Raw genomic sequence first — 21,130 nt, forward strand, 5'->3', positions numbered from 1 at the left:
GGGAGATGCACGTGCAGCTGGGGAGGATGCTGCTTTGATGGCTGGATCCGCAGAAAGTGCAGGGGAAAGCAGGGGAGTCTCCCTGGAGGAGGTCACCTTATGGCAAGATGGGGAGTCTATGGGAATTTGCAGGGAACAAGCTGAGAAAGCTTCCGAAGCTGGAGCAGAGGCACAGGTGGTCGTGGGGACGGATTTCAGGGCCAGTCTCTAGGAAGCCCCAGCTGGCGTGGAGACCCTTGAGGGATGTGTCTTCCTCAGAGGCACTGGGCATTGTGGGAGAGAGCCCAGTGTCAGAAGCAGACAGAAGGCCCTTAAGGTGGCTCTGGCATCTGCCTCCCAGGTGACCCTGGGCCCGTTACAATGTGTCTCTGGACCCCAGCCTCTATCTGGGCATGCCACCAGCTGCCTGGCAGGGCCCCTGGGAGCACAGGCCTGTGGAGCAGCACAGACTCAGAGCTCCAGGGGTGATTCAGGGGAGGGGGCTGGTGGACAGTGCATCAGGCAAGGCCTCAGGGGGGAGGCAGCCTTGCGGTGTCTTCCAAGGGGGTGGGTGTGCTGCTCCAGGTGGGGAGGCCTGGGATGGAAAAGTACAGAGGGACTGCCCCTGAGGGGTGTGGACCTCAAGCATCGAGGACCCTGGGCAGTGGGACGCCTGTGCGCCAGTCTGGCCAGGAGGCACACCTGATGTGTGCTCATTGATGTGCCTGCCGCTCATGCAATAAATGTGTGCGTTGAAGAAGGAGCCTCCCGGTCCCCTGCTCACCACTCCCAGGGGCTCGGCAGGGACCCCAGAGGCCGCTGGCAGGCACCGGGCTGGCCTGGAGGGGGTGCCTATGGACATCTCTTGCAGAGTGGGTGGAAAGGAATGGAAGGCAGAGGGGAGGGAGGTGCTGATCAGGAAGGAGGGAGGGCTGGCTGGGACCCACGGCTCTGAAAATATGTGAATGTCTTCTGCTCCCACGTCCAGCTCCTTCATTCCCCACGGGGTGGAGTTTGCCCCTTGGGGAGCCTGGGCGCCTCTAGGTTCCTGCAGACTCAACCAACACCCTGTAGTCTGCCTAAAAATAGGTGCCCTTTCTGAAGCAAGGGACTGCCCTTGGCGGGTTCATCGCCAGCACTGTCTGTTTCAGCCCTGGCGAGCGGTCAGCCTACAGGAGAGCAGGGCAGCCACCTGTGGGCTAGCCAAGCAGGTGCCCCAGGAGCTCGTCCAGGGACAGGAGCTGCCGGCCGTGTGGGGAGGACCAGGGTGGGAGCAGACATCTTCGGTGTGTTTGGCCCAGCTGAACCCCTTTTGCTGCATCAAGAGCCCCGCTGCAGGTGGCAGCCTTTGGGTCCCTCTCGGCTGGACCGAGCTGGAAGACCCTGGAGCCATCACTTTGCCCCCACCCCCACCTGCAGAGAGCTAGTGAGAGGCCTGGGGCAGAAGCTCAGGTTTCCCACCATATCTTTTCCTACTGCACACAGGGGCTAGCTGATGTGTTCTACAACGCCGGCTCTCCTTCCAGCCTGCCTCTCCCCTGCCTCTCACTCCACTACCCTGCTTCCCTCCTTCTCCCCTGCCTCCTCTGCCCTCAGCCAGGACCCCGTCCTTCTTCCTGTGTCACTGGCATGGACACCTCCCACTCGTGGTTGTGTACCATGACAGTGCCCACTCCTCTTCAGCCCTGCAGACCGCCGCTTTGGTGGCTGACATGTGTGAGACACGAAAGACTGACCACAGAGGGCTGAATAGTCCGATTTTATTAGAAGTCTGCAGAGCAGCCCCATGGGCTCCCACATGACCGAGAGTTCAAATTCTGAGTACAAAGTCAGGCCCATGTGCACCCGCCCACACAGAGGAATCCTTTAAGGATCACCGCGGAGACCCCCACCCTCCCCAGACAGCCCACTGTGAGCCCCAACCCAACAACCAGACACAGCCAGGGGCCTTTCGCCTTGGCTCTGCGTGGTCCTTCCGCCCACTACAGGCTGACCCTCTTTCCCATGAGGATACGCCGTGAGTTCCGCCTTCACAAAAGGCAAATGTGCCCACGGCACGGCCCACCTGCCAGGCCCTCTGGCCCAGCAGCAACAGGCCACGAAGAACATCGTCTACACGCCAGAGCGCTGAGCCCCTGCGTCTACAAATATCATAGAACCCTGGACCAGCAGCCGGGACTTCCCAGAAGCCATTTGCTGAAATGCAAACACAGAACGACCCCATGGGGTCAGACACTTGGCAAGAGATGGGCCCCAATTGTCCTAAATGACAAGGACTCTGCACGCACATTCTCTGAGAACGACCCTCCTGCTGGCCAGCCAGCCTGTAGAATGGCCTTCCTGAGAAGGAGCAGTCCAAGCCCCGGGCGGGACAGACGGATGGGAAGGCCCTTCCCTACGCGCCAGAGGAACGGGCTGGCCCTCTGGTCGTTGGGGCGCCACCTGCAGGTCCCGCCGGGTCACCAGGGCCGCCAGAGGCTGCAGGCCGGCTGGCGCGCGGCTGCGGCGGCGGCAGCGGCGGGCTTGGTTGGGGTGGGCGCGGGCGCGGGCGCGGCTCCGGGCGCCTTGGGCTCCTTGGTGGGCGCGCCGGGCGCGGCGGGGGGCCGCTGGAAGTGGTAGAGCAGCTTCCTCTGCGTGTCGCTGGCCGCGTGCAGCGTGAGGAACTGCACCGCCTCCTGCAGGCACCACGAGTAGCCCTCGCTGTAGTCCTGGTGCAGGCTCTTGGGGCCGGCGGCGGCGGCGAAGGCTGCGGGGAGACGGAGCGGCGGTGAGCGGGGGCAGGGGCCGGGCTGGGGCGCAGGCCAGGGCGGGGGCTGGTCTCACCTTTGCTGTGCTTCAGGTAGCTGACGGCCATCTCCAGGATGTCGGCCTTCTCCAGCTTGGAGTTGGGCTGGTGCCGCGCGAACTCCTGCTCCAGCAGCAGCTTCAGCTGCTCGATGCTGCTGTTGATGCGGTCGCGGCGCATCTTCTCCACCACGGGCTTCCGCAGCTGCGGGAGGAGGGGCGTCAGGAGGGCCTCGAGGGCGCAGGGGCCGCGGGGACCGCGCGCCAGGCGGGCCGGCTGCGCACTTACTCGGTTTTTCTCTTTGGGGCTGAGCAGCTCCACGGCCACGGTGCTGGGGGCCATGCCCGGCGCAGAGAGAGGCGAGTCGGCGAGGAGGGAGGCAGGGAGCGGACAGGCGGGCTAGGCGCGTCCCGGCCGGCAGGCCCCGGTCCCTATATAGGCGCGGGCGGCGGGTTGGCGCCTGGGGTCCGGGCTCCGCGGCCGTTCCCACACTCGGCGGCCAATGGCGCGCGGGCCGCACAAAGGCGCCGGCCCATTAGCGCACGCTAAATTGCCTGTGAATTGGCGCGGGCACAATGGGCGCTCCCCGAGGAGCAGGTGGGCCGCGCGGCACAATGTCCGGGCTGTGGGAACGCGCTCGCCCTCATTAGCATCCCGGGGCCTGATGCTGGGAGCCCCGCGCCTCAATATGCTGTCTTTTCCCAGGCCGCGGGGGCGGGGGGGTGGAGGGGGGAGGCGGACGGGGGGGGGACAGGAAGGAGCAGCGCCCCTTCCCTCCCCCTTTCTCTCCCCTCTGCTCCCGCCTCCCCAGCGACTCCCCGCTGCTGGCTGGCGGAGGCCACAAGCGCACATAAGAGAACCGCTTTAGAATGAAGCGGGGCAATGGCTTCCAGGGTGATGGGCACCCTCCCTGACAGGGACCTGCTGTCCTCTGGGGAAGGGGAACAGAGAAGGCCACACTTCTGAACAGGCGCCTCCATCTCCCTATGCACAGGTAGAAGGTGGAAGAAGGGCCCACGCTCTTAGAATCAGAACTACTGGCCTGTGTGGCAAGTCCCCAGGCTCTCAGCTGGGAGATGTGACTTCTCCAGAGCTAGAAAATGGGCTGCCATGTCACCTGACTGGGGCTTGGGTAGCATCAGAGAGCCAGAGTACGTGAAATGCCCAGCATGGAGGCTGCCACCTAGGCAATCCCCCTAGGAGCCACTGTGCCCCATCCTCTGGGGAGCAGCTTACCAGGCAGTAGCATCTGGGGTGCTTTGAACCAGCAGGTGTCCCTCAGGGCCTCACCCCACCCCACCCCATCTGGCTGGGGGTCCAGCCATGGCCCTTGGCTCCAGGCATGCCTGATGCAGACGTGTGGTCACTGCTCATGTGTGATGCAGACGGGGGTGTGCGGGGGGGCACGAGCACATGCCGCCCCCTGCACAGCCTGTTGGGCACTTGTAGGGTTTGCTTTCTTCGAGCATTTTGTCGGGGGGGGGGGCGATGCTGGGTGGCAGACATGAGGATCAGGGCAGGGTAGCCCTGGAGCCCTCAAAAATGCTGTGCCGGCTCACACTGGCCCTTAGGGACACACTGGTGTCTGGCTAGCCCAGCTGAGGGCCAGCGGCTGCTCTGGGACCATCAGCCTCACACTGGGCCCTTAGGGGAGGGCCTGCTGGGAGCCCCTTTCTGCTCAGAACTGTCACCTTTCTCTGATTATCTGCAGCCAGGAATCCAGGCATCCTGTAGGGACTGACGGAGGGAGTGGGGCAGAAGCTGCCTCCTAGGGGCTGGGCAGGACCCAGCTGGGTGCCAGGGGAAGGCAGGGCCTCTGCGCAGGGAGTCAGTGGCTGGCATCAGGGCATTCAGCCAGAGTTTGCATCCAGGGGCACGGTTCCCCGGACAGCAGCCGTCTGAGCATGGCTGGGAATTGCAGAGCCATAACAAGGGTCCAGTCAGACCCTCTCCTCAGGGTCTTGGCAGTGATGCACAGCTGTGAGTGGCCTGTTTGGTGGACCTGCTCCAGAAGCCCCCAGCACAAGGAGCCTTTGGTTACCAGGTGAGGACCCATCCAGGAAGCAGGCAGGATGGTGTCAGGACAGCTAGGGCAGGCTTGGCTTGGAGCCAGCACAGGAGGGCCCTGCTGGCCAGCTGGTCACCCGTTGGGATGGGTTCGGCTGGGGCGCTCCCAGGTGGAACTTCAGGTGACTTTGGCTGGGAGGGAAGGCAGCTCGTTTCACCCTCTGGTACCTGCTCCTCCTGCCCCACCCCCACTCCTGCACCCATCTCTCTTGAAGGGGACACGGGCCCCAGACTGGCTGTGGGAGGCAGTGACACTGAGGGCTGGGGCAGCCTCACCGTGAGCTGGGGCTCCTCTCTGAGCAGATGGGACCTTACCACAGGTATCTGGCCCTTGTTTGATGCAAAAGGGCAGAGGGCACATGGGCAAGCTGGGGATGGGTGTGCAGAGGCCAGGAGCTCACCCCTTTGCTCCACTGCTCCTGGACACCGACAGTAGCTGGTACTGTCAATGTGGGCTGGCAGATCCCACAGGCTGCAGGTGGGAGCCGGTGATGCTCAGAGGAGCATTTTTGCAGCCAAAGTGGGGCTCGTGTTGGGTGGCCAGCATGCCTGCTAATGGGCTCCCGGGAGGTGGGCTGGGGTGGGGAGGGCGGGATGACTTAGTCACCTGTGTCCTCATAGCTCATACCCTGCCAGCTGGGGTTCCAGCACCGAGGAGCTGCTTAGTCAAGGGCTGGGAGAATGCAGGGACAAGGGACAAGCGCCAAGCCCACCCTGGCCCTGGCCACAGCCTCTACCAGCTGGTCAGGCTCCAGCCCACGCATGCCCTGACCGCCTGGCAGCTGGCAGTGGGGCCCCCAGGGCTGTGAGGGCAGCACCCAGGGCCGGCCCCCCCCAGGTTTTGAGGGTGCAGTTGGCTGGGGCTTGTCTCCTGCCCTGGCCCCCTCCCTGAAGCCAGCTCTCGGCCCAAATGAGACACGTGCCGGGAGACGTGGTTCAGCCCCCATCCCACCCCAATTGCCTGCCCACCGGCAGTGGGCCAGGGTGGCCTGCCCGAGGAGGTGAGGGTGGCGGGTGGGCTGTGGGGGCTGCCCCTTCCCTCCCGCCTCGCTGTCCCCCCCCCCCAGGGCCTGGAGCAGCTTTGATCCAGTGTTCAGTTGTGGGAAATATGAAATGAATGGTGTTAAATCCCAGGCAGGCCAGATGAAAGGCTCGCTCCCTCCCCGAGTGTGGGCCAGATGGCAGCTCGGGCTGCCTCCGAGGCACACGCCTGGCCTTTGTGGGCCGTTTAACACTGTGAATGGGGCCAAAGTGTGGGAAAGTCACTGGGCTCCTAGCTCACACCATCGGAGGTGAGTGGCTCTCGTGGCCTAGGGGAGGGGGTTGTGAAGTGGGGAGGGGAAGGTGGGGGCTGATGGCCTGAAATGTAGCGGGGTCTGATCCTCCACCTTGGCTGCCCCCAGCAGCTGGGCCCTTTAAGGAGGAGGGAGAGTTTCTGCAGCTCCCCACCGTGGAGAGCTCAGTCAGTCTGAGGGGTGGCTAGTTGGGGTGGGGTGAGGTGTCTGGAATTGAAGAGGTCCCCCTAGAAACAGCCATTCAGGTGAGGTGCCTTGCTGTGGACGTGGCGGGCTCCAGGCAAAACCTGCTAGTTGGGCATGATTATGCTAGAATTCAAGACTTTGGGACCATAACCCATTCTGAATAACCCACACTCCCAACACCACCTCCTCCCATGCTGACTGTAAAGCCAAGGGCACCATGGGGGGTGAGGGCGGCTCCAGGGGCCTTGCTCCCTGCTGCCAGAGGAGGCCGCCTTGTTGGGAATGCAAATGGTGCAGCTGCTGTGGAAGACAATATGCAGGTTCCTCAAAAATTAAAAATAGAATTACCATGTGACCCAGCAATCCCACTTCTGGGTACGTAACCAAAAGAACTGAAAGCAAGGTCTCAGAGAGATGCTTGCACACTCATGCTCACAGCAGCGTCATTCACAAGAGCCAAAAGGTGGAAACAACCCAAATGTCCATCGTCAGATGAAGGATAAACAAAATGTGGTCCCTCCATACAATGGAATATTTTTCATCCTTAAAAAGGAAGGAAATTCTGACACACGCTACAACATGGATGGACCTTGAGGACGTTGTGTTGAGTGAACTAGGCCAGTCACAGAATGACAAATACTGTGTGATTCCACTTGTATGAGGCCCCCAGAGGAGTCAAATCCACAGAGACAGAAAGTAGAACGGTGGGTGCCAGGGGCTGGGGGAGGGGATGGGGAGTGAGTGTTCAAGGGGACAGAGTTTTGGTTTGGGAAGATGGAGAGTTATGGAGATGGATGGTGGTGATGGTTGGACAACAATGTGAATGTACTTAATGCCACTGAATTATACACTTAAGGATGGTTAAGATAGTAAATTTTAGGTTATGTGTATTTGACCACAATTAACAAGAAAAAGGAGGAGTTCTTGGAGAAGAGCCACAGACTCCCTCCTGCCTCACCCCCACGCCAGGCAACCGCAGCTTCTAACTGCCATTGGCTCTGGGACCTCCCTGTGCCCTGCAGGCAGGACTGGTCTGGAGGGCCACACCCATCCTGCCTCTGCCCCTGGAATGAGATTCCCTGGAGCAAGATTGCGATGCTCACAAGATGCCATGAAGCACCAGGCTGCCCCCCACCTAGGTGTTCCTAGTCCCAAAAGGGTTTCTGCATGGGGTATGGGGAGCAGGCAGGCTGGGAAGAGTCAGCAGCCAGGCTGGCCTTGTGGAAAAGGAGGGCCAGGGACAGCCCACAGTGCCTCCCCCATGTCCAGGGTCACCACATGGACCCCAGGCTGTGCACGGCACAGAGTGGCGCCCCCTGGAGTTGTTCTGTGCCGTGGCCCTCGCCCTGGGCCCATCCAAACGCAGCCCCGTGTCCCCTCCTGCCCTCCAGTGGCTGCCGGCAGAGCCCCAGGCCATGCCTCCGTCACCAGCCAGTCCAGCTGCTGTGGCCTCCGAGAGAGACCCAGGGCTGCAAGGAGGCGCCCCGGCTGTTTCCCGGGGTGTGCAGGGACAAGTGGGCTTGGTGCCACTCAGGGAATCCACCCCCAGCCAGCCAGGACCCCTGGGGGCACTGAGGGTGGTCTAGCTGCCTGGAGGGCAGTGGGCGTCTAGTGGCTGCTGAGTCTGCCTGGGGATTAGGAGGGGGTTGGAGTATCTCCTTGGGGTTCCAGGCAGGAGCTGGAGCGGGGGAGGGGGGGGCGTGGTAAGAGCCCCAGTTTTTGAGCATCTGCTAAGTACCAAGCAGGGAAGGAGCACTCTGACTTAGAACAGCCCTGAAGCGGAGTGTCCCTGTCCAGGCTTTACAGGTGAGCAACCAGAGGGTCCCAGAGCTTGAATGACTTGCGGGAGGTCGTGTGTACTCTCCACGGCTGACATGACGATGATGAGTTAACATTTCTGAGCATTTACTCCACTCTAGGCAGGGCTGAGTGCTTTAGTGTATTTACCAGTGTAGACTTGACGACAACGCCCTGAAGTAGCAGGTATTTATTACTCTTCCTCCCCCAGCCACGAGAGCCCCCGGACCGAGAGCAGCCGGGCACGGAGAGGTTGGTGAGGGACGGAGAGCGTGAGGGTCGGAGCTGGGACTTGAACCTGCGGAGCCGGCCTTTTCTCCTTCCTGAGCGGCCCGAGGGAGGTGGGATAGTGGGAGGGGAAGGGGCGCGCAGAGCCGCGGGCGCTCCTGTGAGCGGAGCGTGCTGCGGAGATGGGAACCCGGGGACGCCTTGTGGTCTGCGTCCCCGAGAGGGCTGGGGGCACCTTGGAGGGGGCGGAGGGACGAACCCCCGGCGGCGGCGGCGGTGGCGGGGAGCGGGCGCATCGATTGGCCGAGATGCGCTCCAGATGGCGGGTGGCCCGGGAGCACGGACAAAGGGCGGCGCGGCTCCAAGGCGGCCCGCGAGGCACGCGCGCTGCTTTTGTCCCGCGGAGGCCGAGAGCGCGGACTGTGGGAACCGCCGGCTGCGCGGCCCCACTCAGTGGGGGTGGGGGGGCACCGCGAGGCCAGGAGAAAACCTCGGCTCCTCCACCCCTCAGCCCCGCTTTGGCCTTAGCTCCCTGCACGCACCCCCCTCTCCCCGCGCCCAGACCAGACCAAAGCACCAGATACAGAGACGGGGCTCTTGCGCCTTCCCCGTCCCCACTGCGGGTGCTTCCCCTCCTTGGGGTGGCAGACGCCTGGACACACCTGGGCTGGGAGAGGCCTGAGGCCTGGCCCCTGCCCTGGGGTGGGGGTCGAGGGGGGCTGGAAGAGGGCTGAAATAGGGGCTGGGAGACCCTTACATTGCCAGAGATGACTTGGGGGGTGTAGCTCCAGACTACCATGGAGTTACATCAAGACAGGACACCCCCCTGACACTGGCAGACAGGTGGAGGGAGACCTCCAAATGCCAACAGATTTGGGGGCATGAATTTGATTAGTTTTTCTTATTTCTGTATTTTCCAGATTTTTTGGGATGATCATCCACTACTTGTGTAATTTCTAAAAGGGCTCCTGCAGGGGCCCCCAGGGAGCGTGCCAGCATCTTGGGGAGGGCTTGAGGCACTGATGTTTTCAGAAGAACCCTGGAGTTGGGGGCATAAAGAGAAAGGCAGGGGTGCCAAGGGAGGGCTTCCTGGAGGAGATGAGGCCTGAGGAGGGCCTTGAAGGGAAAGTGGGTGTGTTCCAGGTGAGGGATTCCAGGAAGCTTCATCCAGGTAAAGAGAATGGTGAGATGGGGCTTGGGGTGAGCTGAAGGTGGGAGCAGAAGTCTCCGAGTCTGGCTGGAAGAGGCTCTCTTGCGTGTGTGCCCATGTGTGTGCCCCAGGCTCTGGAAATAAAAGGCCTGGCACTGGTCCCCTGGCCCCCAAACCCAGCCCCTTCCCTAGCAGATCAGTGTGGACGTGCCTCAGGTGTCCTCAGCTAGGTCAGTCCTCCCCGCTCCGCCCAGCTGCCTGGCCCTGAGAGGCGCCCACTGGAGAACGCCCGAGTTGGGCTGAGCACTGCTCTGTGCCACCTTTCCTGGGCTCCGGGGTGAGTGTGGGGGAAAGACCCTATCAGCAGCCCCTCTCCTGCGCTGTCTGGGGGTCAGTATTCTGCCCAGTGCCACACCGTGGCTCATCTAGGCCTCCAGCAGTGCTCAGAGGCAGGAACGCTCACCTGCATTTCGCAGGTGAGGAAACCGAGGTGCTGAGGGGTGAAGCAGTCGCCCACAGGCCCACGGCCGCTGCCCTCCACCACCTCGGCCCAGGGTTACATGGCTGGTCGGTCAGTCAGCAGCAGAGCCAGGAAGGGGCCTGGGGGTTCAGGGTGGGCTGGGGAGGGGCCCTCCTCTCTGCAGGGCCCTCAGTGCTCAGGGCCAGCCCCACCTCCCCAGGGGTATGCTGGACCCAGGAGGGGGGCTTGGGGTGTCTGGAGTCCAGCGATGGGGGGCTGCTTACACAGAGCAAGGAACCCGAGGGCTGGAGGAAAGGCATACAGAGGCCAGTGGCAGCACCAGAGCCAGATGCCTTCTCCTGCCCCACAACGGAGGCCAGGCTGCAGAGAGGCGGGCCCAGCCCTCTCCCCAGGGCGGCTGGGGTTCCACAAACAGCTTCTCAGCCGGGTCTGAGCTGCTACTGGCGTGTGTTCCTGGAGGCAGACCCCCCCTTAGTCCCTTGGGATGCCCAAGCCCCAGGACGGAATGCAGGCTGCAGGGGGTGACTGGGGGAGGGATCTGCCATCCTGTCTACACACCCCTGATCTGGAGTTACCTCCTCTGTCAGGGGGTGACGGGTGAGGTGGCTGGGGATGGGGCATCTTATCATCCAAGGTGGGACACCCATCCACCCCGGAGGCTGGGGTTGCCCCCAGTTCACACTGTGCTCCAGGAAAGCTGGCACATCCTGACCACCTACTGCGCCAGAGACCCAGGGGAGGGGCTTCGTATCTGCACAGCGACTCTGGGGGTTAAGGATGGTTACCATCAGGCCCATAGCTCAGATGAGGAAAATGAGGCTTCAAAAGTGGAGGGGACTGGTCCAAGGCCACAAAGTTAGCCAGACAGCTGGGGGGCCCTCCAGCTCCCCCCCTCCAAGGTCAGAGGATGTGGAGGCTTGAGAGGTGAGTCAGGAGTGGGGCAGCTTTGCCCCCTGCACACTCCTCCCTTCTACCCACCCCTGTTAGCTCCTGCCTCGGTTTCTTCTCCTGTACCCTAAGGCCCCAGATCCACCTGCCCAGCCTGCCCCTGGGGGTCACCTCTCAGCTTCTGTCTTGCGGCAGCTCCCCCAGCTCTGAGTTCTCCAGGCAAGGAACCCGGAGGCCTGCTGATCCCACCTCCCTGGAGCCTCTGCTTCCCTCCAAAGCGGGTGACTTCAGACCTGCCTCTAATTTCCAGGGGCACCGCCGAGGCGGCAAACAACGCACACGGTGTCGCCTCACTCTGCTTGGCTGGGTGGGATGGAGATGCCGTTCCCAAGGTCAGTCAAACTCTGCAGCCAGCTCCCACAGTTTCTGGGATCTGCCCTGCTCCCATCTGTGTAGATACAGACCGTCCTCCCTGCAGACGGTCTCCCTGTGGCATTTTAGTGGTGCACTGGGGCAGCTGGGGAGTGGGGCTGCGGCCCGGAGCTAGGTGCAGAGCTGGGGAGTGGGGCTGCGGCCCGGAGCCGGGTGCAGAGCTGGGGAGTGGGGCTGGGGTCCAGAGCTGGGTGCAGAGCGGGGGAGCGGAGCTGGGGCCCAGAGCTGGGTGCACAGCTGGGGAGCAGGGTGGGGGCGTGGGGCTGGGGTCAGCTCGACCCTTGGAGATTCCTTCCTGAGCACGTTCACCATGGGGGGTCCTGGAGGGCAGGCGCTGGAGGGTGGGCTCTGCCCTTGGCTTTCTGTTGAACACATGCTGGTCCTTCCTGTGCCTCGGTTTACTTGTGTAAGATGGGCTTTTTCTGCCAAGATCACCCAATGGAGAGACTGGCTGCAGGTTGCTGGAGGTGATTGGGGTGACTAAAGGGGGACTGGGGTGTTGCTGAGAAGAGAATAATGTCCACCCCCGCTTGGCTGGCTTGGCCCCTACCCAGGAGGAGCTCCCATTGCTGGAGCTGACTGTCCGGCCCTGCCTGTAATTCTCACCCAAAATATGACCAGTGCACTGAGTCAAGGCCACCAAGTTAGGGGACAGGGCCCTCCATGCACCCCCGTCCATGTACCAACCACTCCTTCCACAATGGGGAGCCATGGGGGGCTCTGAGCTGGGAAGGGATGCTTAGGAAGGGTTGTGTGTGAGTGCCCATGAGGCAGGGCCAGGCTGGGGCCACAGATGTCTAGTTCAGAGGCCCGCTGGGCTGGAGTCTGGCCCACTAAGGGTCAGGTCACAAACCTGCTGACTCGGTCAGACTCTGTGACTCAGGGGGGCTTGGACCCTTCCTCAGAAGCTACCCTTGGACGGCTACCCAGCTCTGACTTCCAGCCTCACCTCTTACTCACAGACACCTGGGACAAGACCATTTCCCCACCTGGAGAGGGGGCCATGATTCAGGCCTCTGCTCCCCTTCTCTCATCTGATCAAGGCCAGGCTCCACCCTGGGACCTGGTTTGTGGGAATGGGCGGGGTGCCCATCAATCTGGGGGGCTCCTGCCCTCCATTGGGGGTCACCCATAGACTACAGCCCCCCAAGTCCCCAGGGCAGACTTGGGGACCTCAGCTTTGCGGACCACACCAGGCCTCACGTTCCCATATGGGCCATACTCCAGACCCCGAGCAGCACTGGCACAGACCAGGCTCCACCAGCCCCCAACCTCCTGGGCCCTCAGTTTGCCCAGTGTAGAGTGGGGCTAGGGCGGTGGCCACCCGGGCAGGCAGAGGTGGGCGGTGGGAAAGCGCACCCCAGAGGAGGGGGGCCGGGGCAGGGCCAGGTCACCATCCCAAGCTGGTTAAACCCTGCGGTGTCAGAGAGCGGCTTGTTCCCAACCTCTGAAAAGCAGACAAGCCCTTTTTGCTCTATTATAACGCGGAGCCAGATGGTCTTTTGGGAGTTGCCCCCCTCGCCCCCCCGTGGCCGCCCTCATTCATTCAGAGGCAGAGCCGGCACTAATGCCCCGGGCCCAGGCACGCTTCCACAGCCGCGGCAGCGTGGGAACCGCTGGCCAGCACGAACCCACAGCCCTTGCCGCCCCCGCATCCGAGGGTCTGTGCTCACTCGGGAGGGCGCTGGGGTGGGGGCGGGAGAACTCCCAGCAGACCCCCCCCCAGGGTGTCTCCCCACTGGGTAGGGAGGGCACTTAACCTGAGTGACCTAGGGCAGGGCACTTAACCCTACCTGTGCCTCAGTTTCCTTATCCGTAAAACCGCGACGATGGTAGTGCTCACCTACTAGGTTTTGGGGGATCAAATGCGTTAATGTCAGGTGCTTAGAACAGGGGTGAGCCCCTCCACGTTGTTGTGCCTTCCCAAGAATGGTTTTTACATTTTTAAATCGTTGAAAAAACATCCGAAGAAGAAAAATATTTTGTGACGTGTGAAAATGAGATGGAATTAAAATTTCAGCATCCATAAACACAATTTTATGGGAAGGCAGCCAGGTGCCTTCCTGTGCTATTGAGGAGGGCTGCTTTCCTGATAGGAGGTGGAGTTGAGTAGGTGGGACAGAGATGGCCCCAAATCCTAAAATGCTGACTGTGGGGCTCTTCCCAGAAAAGATTTGTCCCCCCGCAGCCTGGAACGGCACCTGCCACCAGCGCGGGCTGGGACCTCCACCCTGTTGCCTGCGTGCATTGCTGTCCTGATCACAACCCAGGGGCTTGCCCCACCCACCCTGCTCGTTTTGGGGGCTGGCATGGGAGCCCCACTCAGGAGTGGCCGCCTTGCCGAGCCTGAGCGTCCTCATGCCCGTGGTACAGACAAGCAAACGAGGCCCAGTTTGTACCTAAGGCCAAGCTGCCATTGGTGCTGAGGCCAGACTGAACCGCACACAGGAAGGACCAGGGCAGGTTCCTGGATCCGTTTCTACTCTGGTCACTCAGCACCCGGCCATCCCCACTTGTGTTTCCTCCAGGGCCTGGGGGTCCCTCCCCTTCACACCCACTGGGGGGCTGTGCCCCCAGAGCAAGTGTGCTATTGTGCACCTGGGAAAGACCTATTTGTCCTAAAAGCACGCCAGCTCCCCCTCCCTGGGTAAGTCCACTTCCCCACAACCTGCCCCCACTCACTCATGGGGGCCCCAGACTGGCTGGTGCGACCCCTTCCTCTCCCAGCCCTCTAGCCTCTGGGGACCTGCTGGAGATGAGAGACTGGGTGGCCCTCCCTGGCCTCCATTTCCCACCTGATCGTTGGGGGCTGGGCCTGGCTGCTCTTTATGGAGCTCCTCCATCACCTGATGAGGTCACCGGGGGTTCCCAAAGCAAGCATGCAGGTGGGGGCACCACACTTTCTTGCAGGTGGGAAATATGGAGAGCAGCAGCTCAGAGGCCAAGGACTTTGGTGGACGGCAACTAATTTTCACACAAATGTAGAAGCAGACAGAACACAAGACCCGGGGTGGGGGTGGGGGTGGGGGGGCCCAATGGGGGTGGAGGGACCTGAGCAGCTCTGGGCGCTGGGTTTGGAAGTCCTTTCTCTCTGCCCCACTGCACTGACATGGAGTGTTTGAGCCCCCCTCCCCTGCTGGCTTCGTGGGTCTCCCCCTGCCCCCGTGATGGCTGAAAGGAGTGAAGAACCCCAGCCCCAAAAGCACTGTCCTGACTGGGACGCTCTGCTTCCTAGGCATTGGTGGGGGCCCGAGGGGTCACAGGCTCCATGTCCCCCACAGTCACTTCTGCCTGATCCTTGGACCCCAACCCCACAGCAGCTCCTCCCTGAACCCCCATGGGACCCCTGTCCTGACTCCAAACAACGAACTTCATCAACATTCCCTCTAGGTACCCGCTGGGGCTCCCACCTCCTGCGGACCCCTCTCCCCATTATAACTGGCAGTCAGGGCCAGCTGTCAGGGACCAGTGTGGGAACCCCTCAGTGAAGCACAGCACTGGCCAGCAGGGAGTCCCCCTCTCCATGGCCCAGGGCACACCTGATGCTCCCCACAGCCCCTGGGCTGGGGTGTCCTCAGGCCCACTCAGTGGTGCAGGGAACATGATCCCCCAGTTCACAGATGAAGGCAAGGGAGGCCAAGCCTGGGACCCGGCCAGCCATATGCTTACGGGGGGAGGCAAGATCAAGGCCGCCCACCCCAGCCGGGCAGTCATTACCCACGTGGAGTGGCTGCTGTGAGCCAGGTAGCCTGCCCAGAGTCTGGCCTCGGGGTGCAGGGAGGAGGGGGTGGGGGCCCTGAGCAGAGGCAAGGGCTCTGGAACCCAGCCCTCCCACTCTGGCTGCCCTCCAAGTCTGGCAGTGACCTCATCTGCAGTTTCCTGCCCCCACCCCCTAGGATGAGATATCTCCTGGCCTGAACCAAGGGGGTCTAGCGGGCGACCACCTGCCCACTGGGCTCTGGGCCCCATCCCACCACCCTGGAGCCTACTCTTAGGGGAGATTGAGGAGAGCCCCTGTCAGCCCGCCTCGGGCCTCTGTTTCTCTGTATGTGGAATGGGGGGAGGAGGGACCCTGGGTGGGCTCACTGGCCCCTGGACCCCCGTCAATCTGATGCCACGCCGGAAGGCCCAGGGGTGTGGGCACAGAGGCTGTGGGGCTCTTTCCAGGCGGCCACCCCGCAGCCTTGCTGGCCTCTGGCCTGGAGGGGAATTTGGGCGGGAGGCCCGCTCCGGGTGGCTTCCCATACCCGCCCCCTGCCACGGACATTCATCCTGCACAAAAGGCGCGTGCCCTGCGACAAACTCATTCGTACGGGCGCCTGGCTTTGTGTGCGGAGCTGCGGCCCAGAGGCCATCTGGGAGCAGTCGTCCCTGCGGGCGGGGCTCCCCCAGGCTGCCTTTGAAGGCCCCGGGAAGGGGCAGCAGCTCCTGACCAACATGCTGCAAGCCCGCACAGCTGGCCAGGCCAGTGCCTCCCCGTTCCCACAGCCCATGGGTGTCCCCTGTGCGCGCTGGCACAGGTGCTAGGCGTGACGGGGAGACTAAAGGGGCACGCTGCCTCCCACTCCCACCCCTTCGGAGTGCTGCTCCCCGGTGCTGCCGCCTGAGAACCTCTGGAGGCAGCGTGGCCTGGTGGGTCGGGCTGTGGGCTCAGGGTTCAAATCCAGATGCCGCCACTTAGCAGCTGGGCTCTCTGGGCCTCAGTTTCTTCATCTGTAAAATGGGGCTAATAACAGTCCACTGCAGGCATGTGCTGAGATGAAGGGCATGAAGAAAGGCAGAGCATTCAGGGGCCTGGGAACACAGCTGCTGGGATTCACATCATGACCATCCGGAGTCCCCGGCCCCGGGCTCTGCCAGGCCTTTGCCTCTGTCTACCCCACTTCACTCTGTTTCCTGGTGGGGTGATCCCTGCCCACGTTCTGGGCTGCCTGGGAGCTGGCTGATGGAGCAGAGAAAGGTCGGGGTTCTGGGGCCAAAGGGCACTGGGATGGTGTGACCTCAGAGAGGCCGCTCGGCCTGGGTCTGCCCCTGCTTAGTGGGGTAGATGTGGTCCTGCCTCCCTCTCAGGATTCTGAGCAGGTCCAGGGAGACCTATGTCTTGCTCAGCTTGTATGCAGTAGGTGCTGCATAAGTGTGTAGTTCCCTGCACCACCTTTCCCATCCAGGCCCCCTGAGCACCCCTGTCTGACCTTAGCCCTGGGCCTGCCTTGAATCGACCCAGCTGTGTGTGCAGCCACATGAGTGTGGCGGGGTAGGGGCTGTCAGCCCCAAGCAAACCCCTCTGCTGACCACCCTGCAGAGGGCCAGGACAATCAGGAGGGAGAGCCCCAGAGGGACGAGGGGGGTGGGGCCTCCCTGAAAGTCCCCTCTGGTGTGGGGGACACTTCTGAGTCTGACAGCTGGACTGGTGGGGGCAGGGAGCAGGGGGCCTGAGGGTCTTTCCTCTCAGGGACCCTGGGGCTGAGGGACTTCTGGGGCTAGGGCTTGGCAGACAGGACCTCTGTGGAGGGGCCCCCGCCCCCACCCCTGCTAGGGGGGACGTCCTTGAGAGGGTGTCCTGCAGGCCCTGAGATAATCCCGGCTTTTGAGAGGCTGTGAGAGGCTGGCCCTCGGACTTTCCCACAGCCCAACATAAAGGGCCGGCTGCCAGCTGCTCTCCCACAAAAGGCTCCCAGCCATTCAGGGCCTGGAGGCGGGCGGGGCGGGCAGAGGCGCAGCCACAGCCTACCTGGCCACCCCCAAGCAGGACCTGAGTCCACAGGGGTGGTGCCTGCCTGCTGAGCATCGAGGGGCCAGGGAGGTCGCCAGGGCTGGGACTTGGGAGCCGTCCTGTGCCGCCACCCAGGCCAGCCTCCCGCTGGCTCCCCCCCCCCCCGTTCTCCCTGAGGCTGGCACGGTTCCTGGCCCATCACTCACCCTGGGTGCCCAGGTGAAGGGCCTCTCTGGGGACCCTTCACACTCCCGCTGCTGTGCTGGGCATGGCCGCTGCTGTGGGGCTGCCCTACCTCCTCTTCCCCTCGCCACACTCCGTGGCCGCGCCTCGCCGTGGCTGCCGCACTTCCTGCTCTCAAGTCTGGCCCGTGCTGTGCTCACCCCCGGATTTACTTCCATCCGTCACCCACCCCCACCCCATCCTGCCTGCCACACAGTGTGGGTGACAGGAGGGGGATATGGGGGCCAGAGGGCTGGGCACGGCCTCCTCTCTGGGCCTCAGCGTCCTCATCGGAGAGGAGGGGACAGGACTGCCTCTTCCCTGGGCTAGTGGAAGAGCCTCCTGAGTTCCTGGGGAAGCCGGGGGGCGGAGGGGTCCTGCTCCCTGGAATTAACTGCCCAGATCGCCTCTGATGATGACCTTATAATAAATACGAGGACCAGCCTGGGGGAGGGAGGAGAAGGTCAGGGGGGCTTCCAGGAGGAGGTGGTGGCTGGAGCCTGGCCTTTCAGAAAGCAAGGAGGAGAGTGGGGTTTTCTGGGAGCAGCGGCCCTGGCCCAGTCCAGGGGCAGTGATCCTCTGCAACCCTGGTGGTAAGCACCCCTTCCCTGATGTTGTGTCTCCATGTTCTTCCACATCTTGGGCTGCCCCTGCAGCTGCTTTTGTCGCCCACTACCCATGGCCAGGCCCAGCAGGGGCTCCAGCCAGGCAAGTGCCTTGTCAGGTGGGAAGACTAGTCAGGTATGAGGAGTTGGAGAGGCCCAGAGGAGGGACCAAGCGTGGCTCTGGACAGCAGGCATGACCAGAGGGTGGCTGCTGGGGATGCCTGTCCTGTGCCTGGAGGACAGGAAGGTGGGGTCAGGGAAGGAGTTGCTCTGGACACTGAGCCTCACGGACGGCCGCTTCCCCTGGCCTCTGCATCCTGGGCATGGCTGGACCACTGGGGGCCGCTCTGTGGGAGTTTGAGGGTAGGACTCAGGGGCATGGCAAATCCCAGCTAGCTCCCACGTGTCCCCCGCCCGCACCCCCACCTGCTACGGGCGGGGGCGCGTCACTATTCCCAGCCCAGCGTCCCGGGGGGGTCCTGCGCTTTGTCCAGTCCTGGCCGCTGATTGGCTGCCAAGCGTGGGAAAGCGCGCGCGCCCACGGCCCCACCGCCCCGCGCCACATAAAGGCACCGCCACCGCTGCTCGCCACCCCCGCTCGCCTCCGCCTTTCGGCACCTTCCGCGCGGTGCGGTCTGGCCCCGCTGGCTTGGCTCCAGGTGCAGCCCCCTGACGACCCCCAAAGTAACGATCAATTCGGGTCCCGTGCGGCGGCAGCGCAGGGCACTCCCGGGGGTCCAGGCAGGATCCGGCGGATGCTGCTCACCGCCTCTCTGCCTCTTGTTTGAGAAGTTCGCGGGGCGCCAGCCCAGCTCGGAGCTGGAGAAGTGACATCGTAGAGACGGAGGTGGCAACATCCCCGGTGAGCACTGCGCCTGGCCTGGCGGGGTGTGGTGGCGGGGAGTGGTGGCGGGGTTGTCACCTGAAGTAGGGCAGGGTGGGCGCCCTGATGGTACCCGCTCCTCTAGCCCGCTCACCGGCTCGGCTCACTCTTCGCAGCTCCGGCAGCCCGGCAAGCGCGGCGGATGGACTCCAGGGAAGCCGTGGCGCGCTGCCTCCTAGAAGCCCTCCTGTCCTCTCCCTGCACCAAATGCGGATGCAGACCCAGGCCGAGCTGAACAACGACTTGCAGAAGAGACCCCTGCCGCCGCCTGAGAGCAGCGTGCCCGTAGCCCTCGTCCACAAGGGCCACAGGTGGCGACTTAGCCAGGCCCCTCGGACCCAGAGTAGAGGCCGGGGGCTGGCTCCTCCTGCAGTAGGGAATTTTGTTTCCCCTCCTATTTCCTGCCCGGTGCCAGGGCCCAGGCTGAGCAGCCCAGCCTGCCAACTGGCTGGGCTCTCAGCTGCAGGGCAGTGCCCCTGGTCTTCTCCTTGAAGGAGGGGTCCTGGGGGCAAGGTTTTGTATGTTACAATGGCAGTAAATGGTCAAGATTGTCCATGACAGAGGGAGCTGGGGCAGCACCTCTGGGGAATCAGGTCTGCCTGGTCATCCCAGCCAGGCCCTGCAGCTGGACCTCTGCCTCTTTCAGGTTGGGAAAGAACTGGATGCTTTGTGGTAAAGCTGGAGTGGGGGGATGCTGGGGGAAATGCTGTGCATTTGAAGGGCATGGCCTGGTGCCGGACACCAGGTGGGGTATGGGGCTGTGGTGGCATCCCCCTGGGATGCAGGTGTATCCATTGGTCAATGGCAGATATGCGCGGGTACATACAGCGTATGCCTCAGAGCTGGACCACTATGGAGCTTGAATAAAGGTGTTGGACTGCAGCCTCTGCCTGGTCTCTGCCCCCTCCCCCAAGGCTGACTGCCGCCCTGAGATTCAGGGCCCCTGCCCAGGGTGTGGGGAGGGATCCGGGGCCTCCTGGGGTGGGGCACTGTGCCAAGGGCATCCTGGGTTGGACCCCTGCCCTGCTGGCCACTCCCCTGAAATGTGGTCAAGGCCCAGCTCGCTCCCCCGGCCCCCAGTGACAGGGAAGACCCTCAGGGATGCTCTGAGTCAGAGACAGCTCCTTCCTTCCTCCGGCCGCCTGGGGGGAACCTCCCAATTACCTTGGAGTCCCCTGGGGCCAGGCAGTGTACTAGCTGTCTACACTGTGGGTTCTGAAGTCACGTTCCCAACATCCTGGAGGCGAGGGCATCATTGTCCCCATTCACGGATGAACAAACTGAGGCCCCTGCAGACTCAGGGACCATGCCAAGGACACACAGGGAGCTGGGGGTGGGCAGGTGCCCCTCAGCAGTGGGCGCTGACCCCTGCCCCTGCCGTGGCCACCTAGCTTGCAGTGAGCAGAGCAGGAAGTGCGCCTCCCCCATCGTATCTCCTCCTGGTCCCCCAAATCTCTCCCCCTATTTTTTCCCTGGGGTAAGTGCTTCTTCTCCCAGAGTGGTGGCAAGGCTGAGAAGTCACTTCGTCTTGGGCCCAGCCCAGTGTCCCTCACTGGATCAGAACCGACAGGGGAGCACCACCCTGCATTTTGCCTGGGCGGGGGTGGGGTGGAGTGGACAATCTTGAAGGGAGTGCAGCCCCAAACCCCCACCCACCCAGCTCCTTGACTGTATGGTGTGGAGGTGACGGACACCTCCCCGGAAAGAGCAGAGCACAGGGTCTGGAGTTTGCTGCCCCCTGGCATCTTGCAGCCTGTCCATGAGGAAGGCCTGGCCCAAGGATCTGCAGCTCCGAGGAAGGGAAGGGGCTCTAGGTCTCCCCCCAGCGGAGGCAAAGGGAGGTGAACGGTCCCTTGGGGTTCAAGCCCGCCCCAGCCTCGGGGGCGGGGCATGCTGACGACAGACAACTGGGGAATGCCCAGCCTGGGCAGGTCTTCTAGCAGGTTCCGGGAAAGGGGTGGGATGCTGAGACCCAGGCGGAAGTTACCGTCTGGGAAGGCCCCTCTGCGAGGTGGTAGGCTGACTTCGCACAGAGGTTGAGAGGACGGGTCAGTGGTGGGACGGTGACCACACCAGTCTGTGGCCACCTTGTTAATGCTGCTGCTGCTTCTGTGCCTGGTGCGGCTCCAGCTCATGGGTCCTGAGCATCCCCCTTGGTGATTCCCACTCCACGCCTCTGTCAGGGTTCTAGTGACCCCATCTGTCAGCAGGTCTCTCCTCTGTGGGAGGGGACAGCCTCGATGGCCACCCTTGTGCCCCATAACCCAGCGTGCAGTAGGTGCTTAATAGATGTGGGCTAAACAGAGCATGCCTTCCCGGAGGCCCGAGAAGCCCTGGACTCAGGGTAGGGCTCTCCCAGCTTCCCTATCAGGGGTGGGCAGAGACCCTCAGCCGTGGTTGACCACCCCGTGCCTGGGGC

At 62.9% G+C, this 21,130-nt stretch overlaps 1 protein-coding gene and 1 long non-coding RNA gene across 3 annotated transcripts; one reads left to right on the forward strand and one right to left on the reverse strand.

Annotated features, from left to right (window-relative positions):
• Positions 1-1,541: 1,541 nt before the first annotated feature.
• On the reverse strand, positions 1,542-3,198 carry HES5 (hes family bHLH transcription factor 5). Its single transcript, XM_058552694.1, has 3 exons — positions 3,053-3,198; positions 2,803-2,968; positions 1,542-2,725 (listed from the first exon to the last, which is right to left on the reverse strand). Exons 1-3 carry the CDS (start codon positions 3,104-3,106, stop codon positions 2,439-2,441), a joined length of 507 nt encoding a protein of 168 aa, XP_058408677.1. The 5' UTR covers positions 3,107-3,198; the 3' UTR covers positions 1,542-2,438.
• Positions 2,598-19,587, forward strand: LOC131412729 (uncharacterized). 2 transcript variants are annotated; one of them, XR_009221836.1, is made up of 3 exons: positions 2,598-2,746; positions 18,621-18,690; positions 18,828-19,587. It is a non-coding gene; the product is annotated as an uncharacterized LOC131412729 (long non-coding RNA). The 2 variants fall into 2 exon arrangements; XR_009221835.1 differs by lacking the exon at positions 2,598-2,746 and adding an exon at positions 10,211-11,248.
• Positions 19,588-21,130: the final 1,543 nt, after the last annotated feature.

This window comes from Diceros bicornis, chromosome 13, assembly GCF_020826845.1.
Source record: "Diceros bicornis minor isolate mBicDic1 chromosome 13, mDicBic1.mat.cur, whole genome shotgun sequence".
In the NCBI taxonomy this organism is placed as follows: Eukaryota; Metazoa; Chordata; class Mammalia; order Perissodactyla; family Rhinocerotidae; genus Diceros; species Diceros bicornis.

What these genes read in the sequence shown, in the direction of transcription:
- HES5 (XM_058552694.1), bottom strand. Translation starts at nt 3,106, where the DNA reads ATGGCCCCCAGCACCGTGGCCGTGGAGCTGCTCAGCCCCAAAGAGAAA. An exon ending in GCCCCAAAGAGAAAAACCGA is followed by an intron (nt 2,969 to 3,052) that starts GTAAGTGCGCAG and finishes CTCCTCCCGCAG; the next exon opens with CTGCGGAAGCCCGTGGTGGA. An exon ending in CTACCTGAAGCACAGCAAAG is followed by an intron (nt 2,726 to 2,802) that starts GTGAGACCAGCC and finishes GTCTCCCCGCAG; the next exon opens with CCTTCGCCGCCGCCGCCGGC.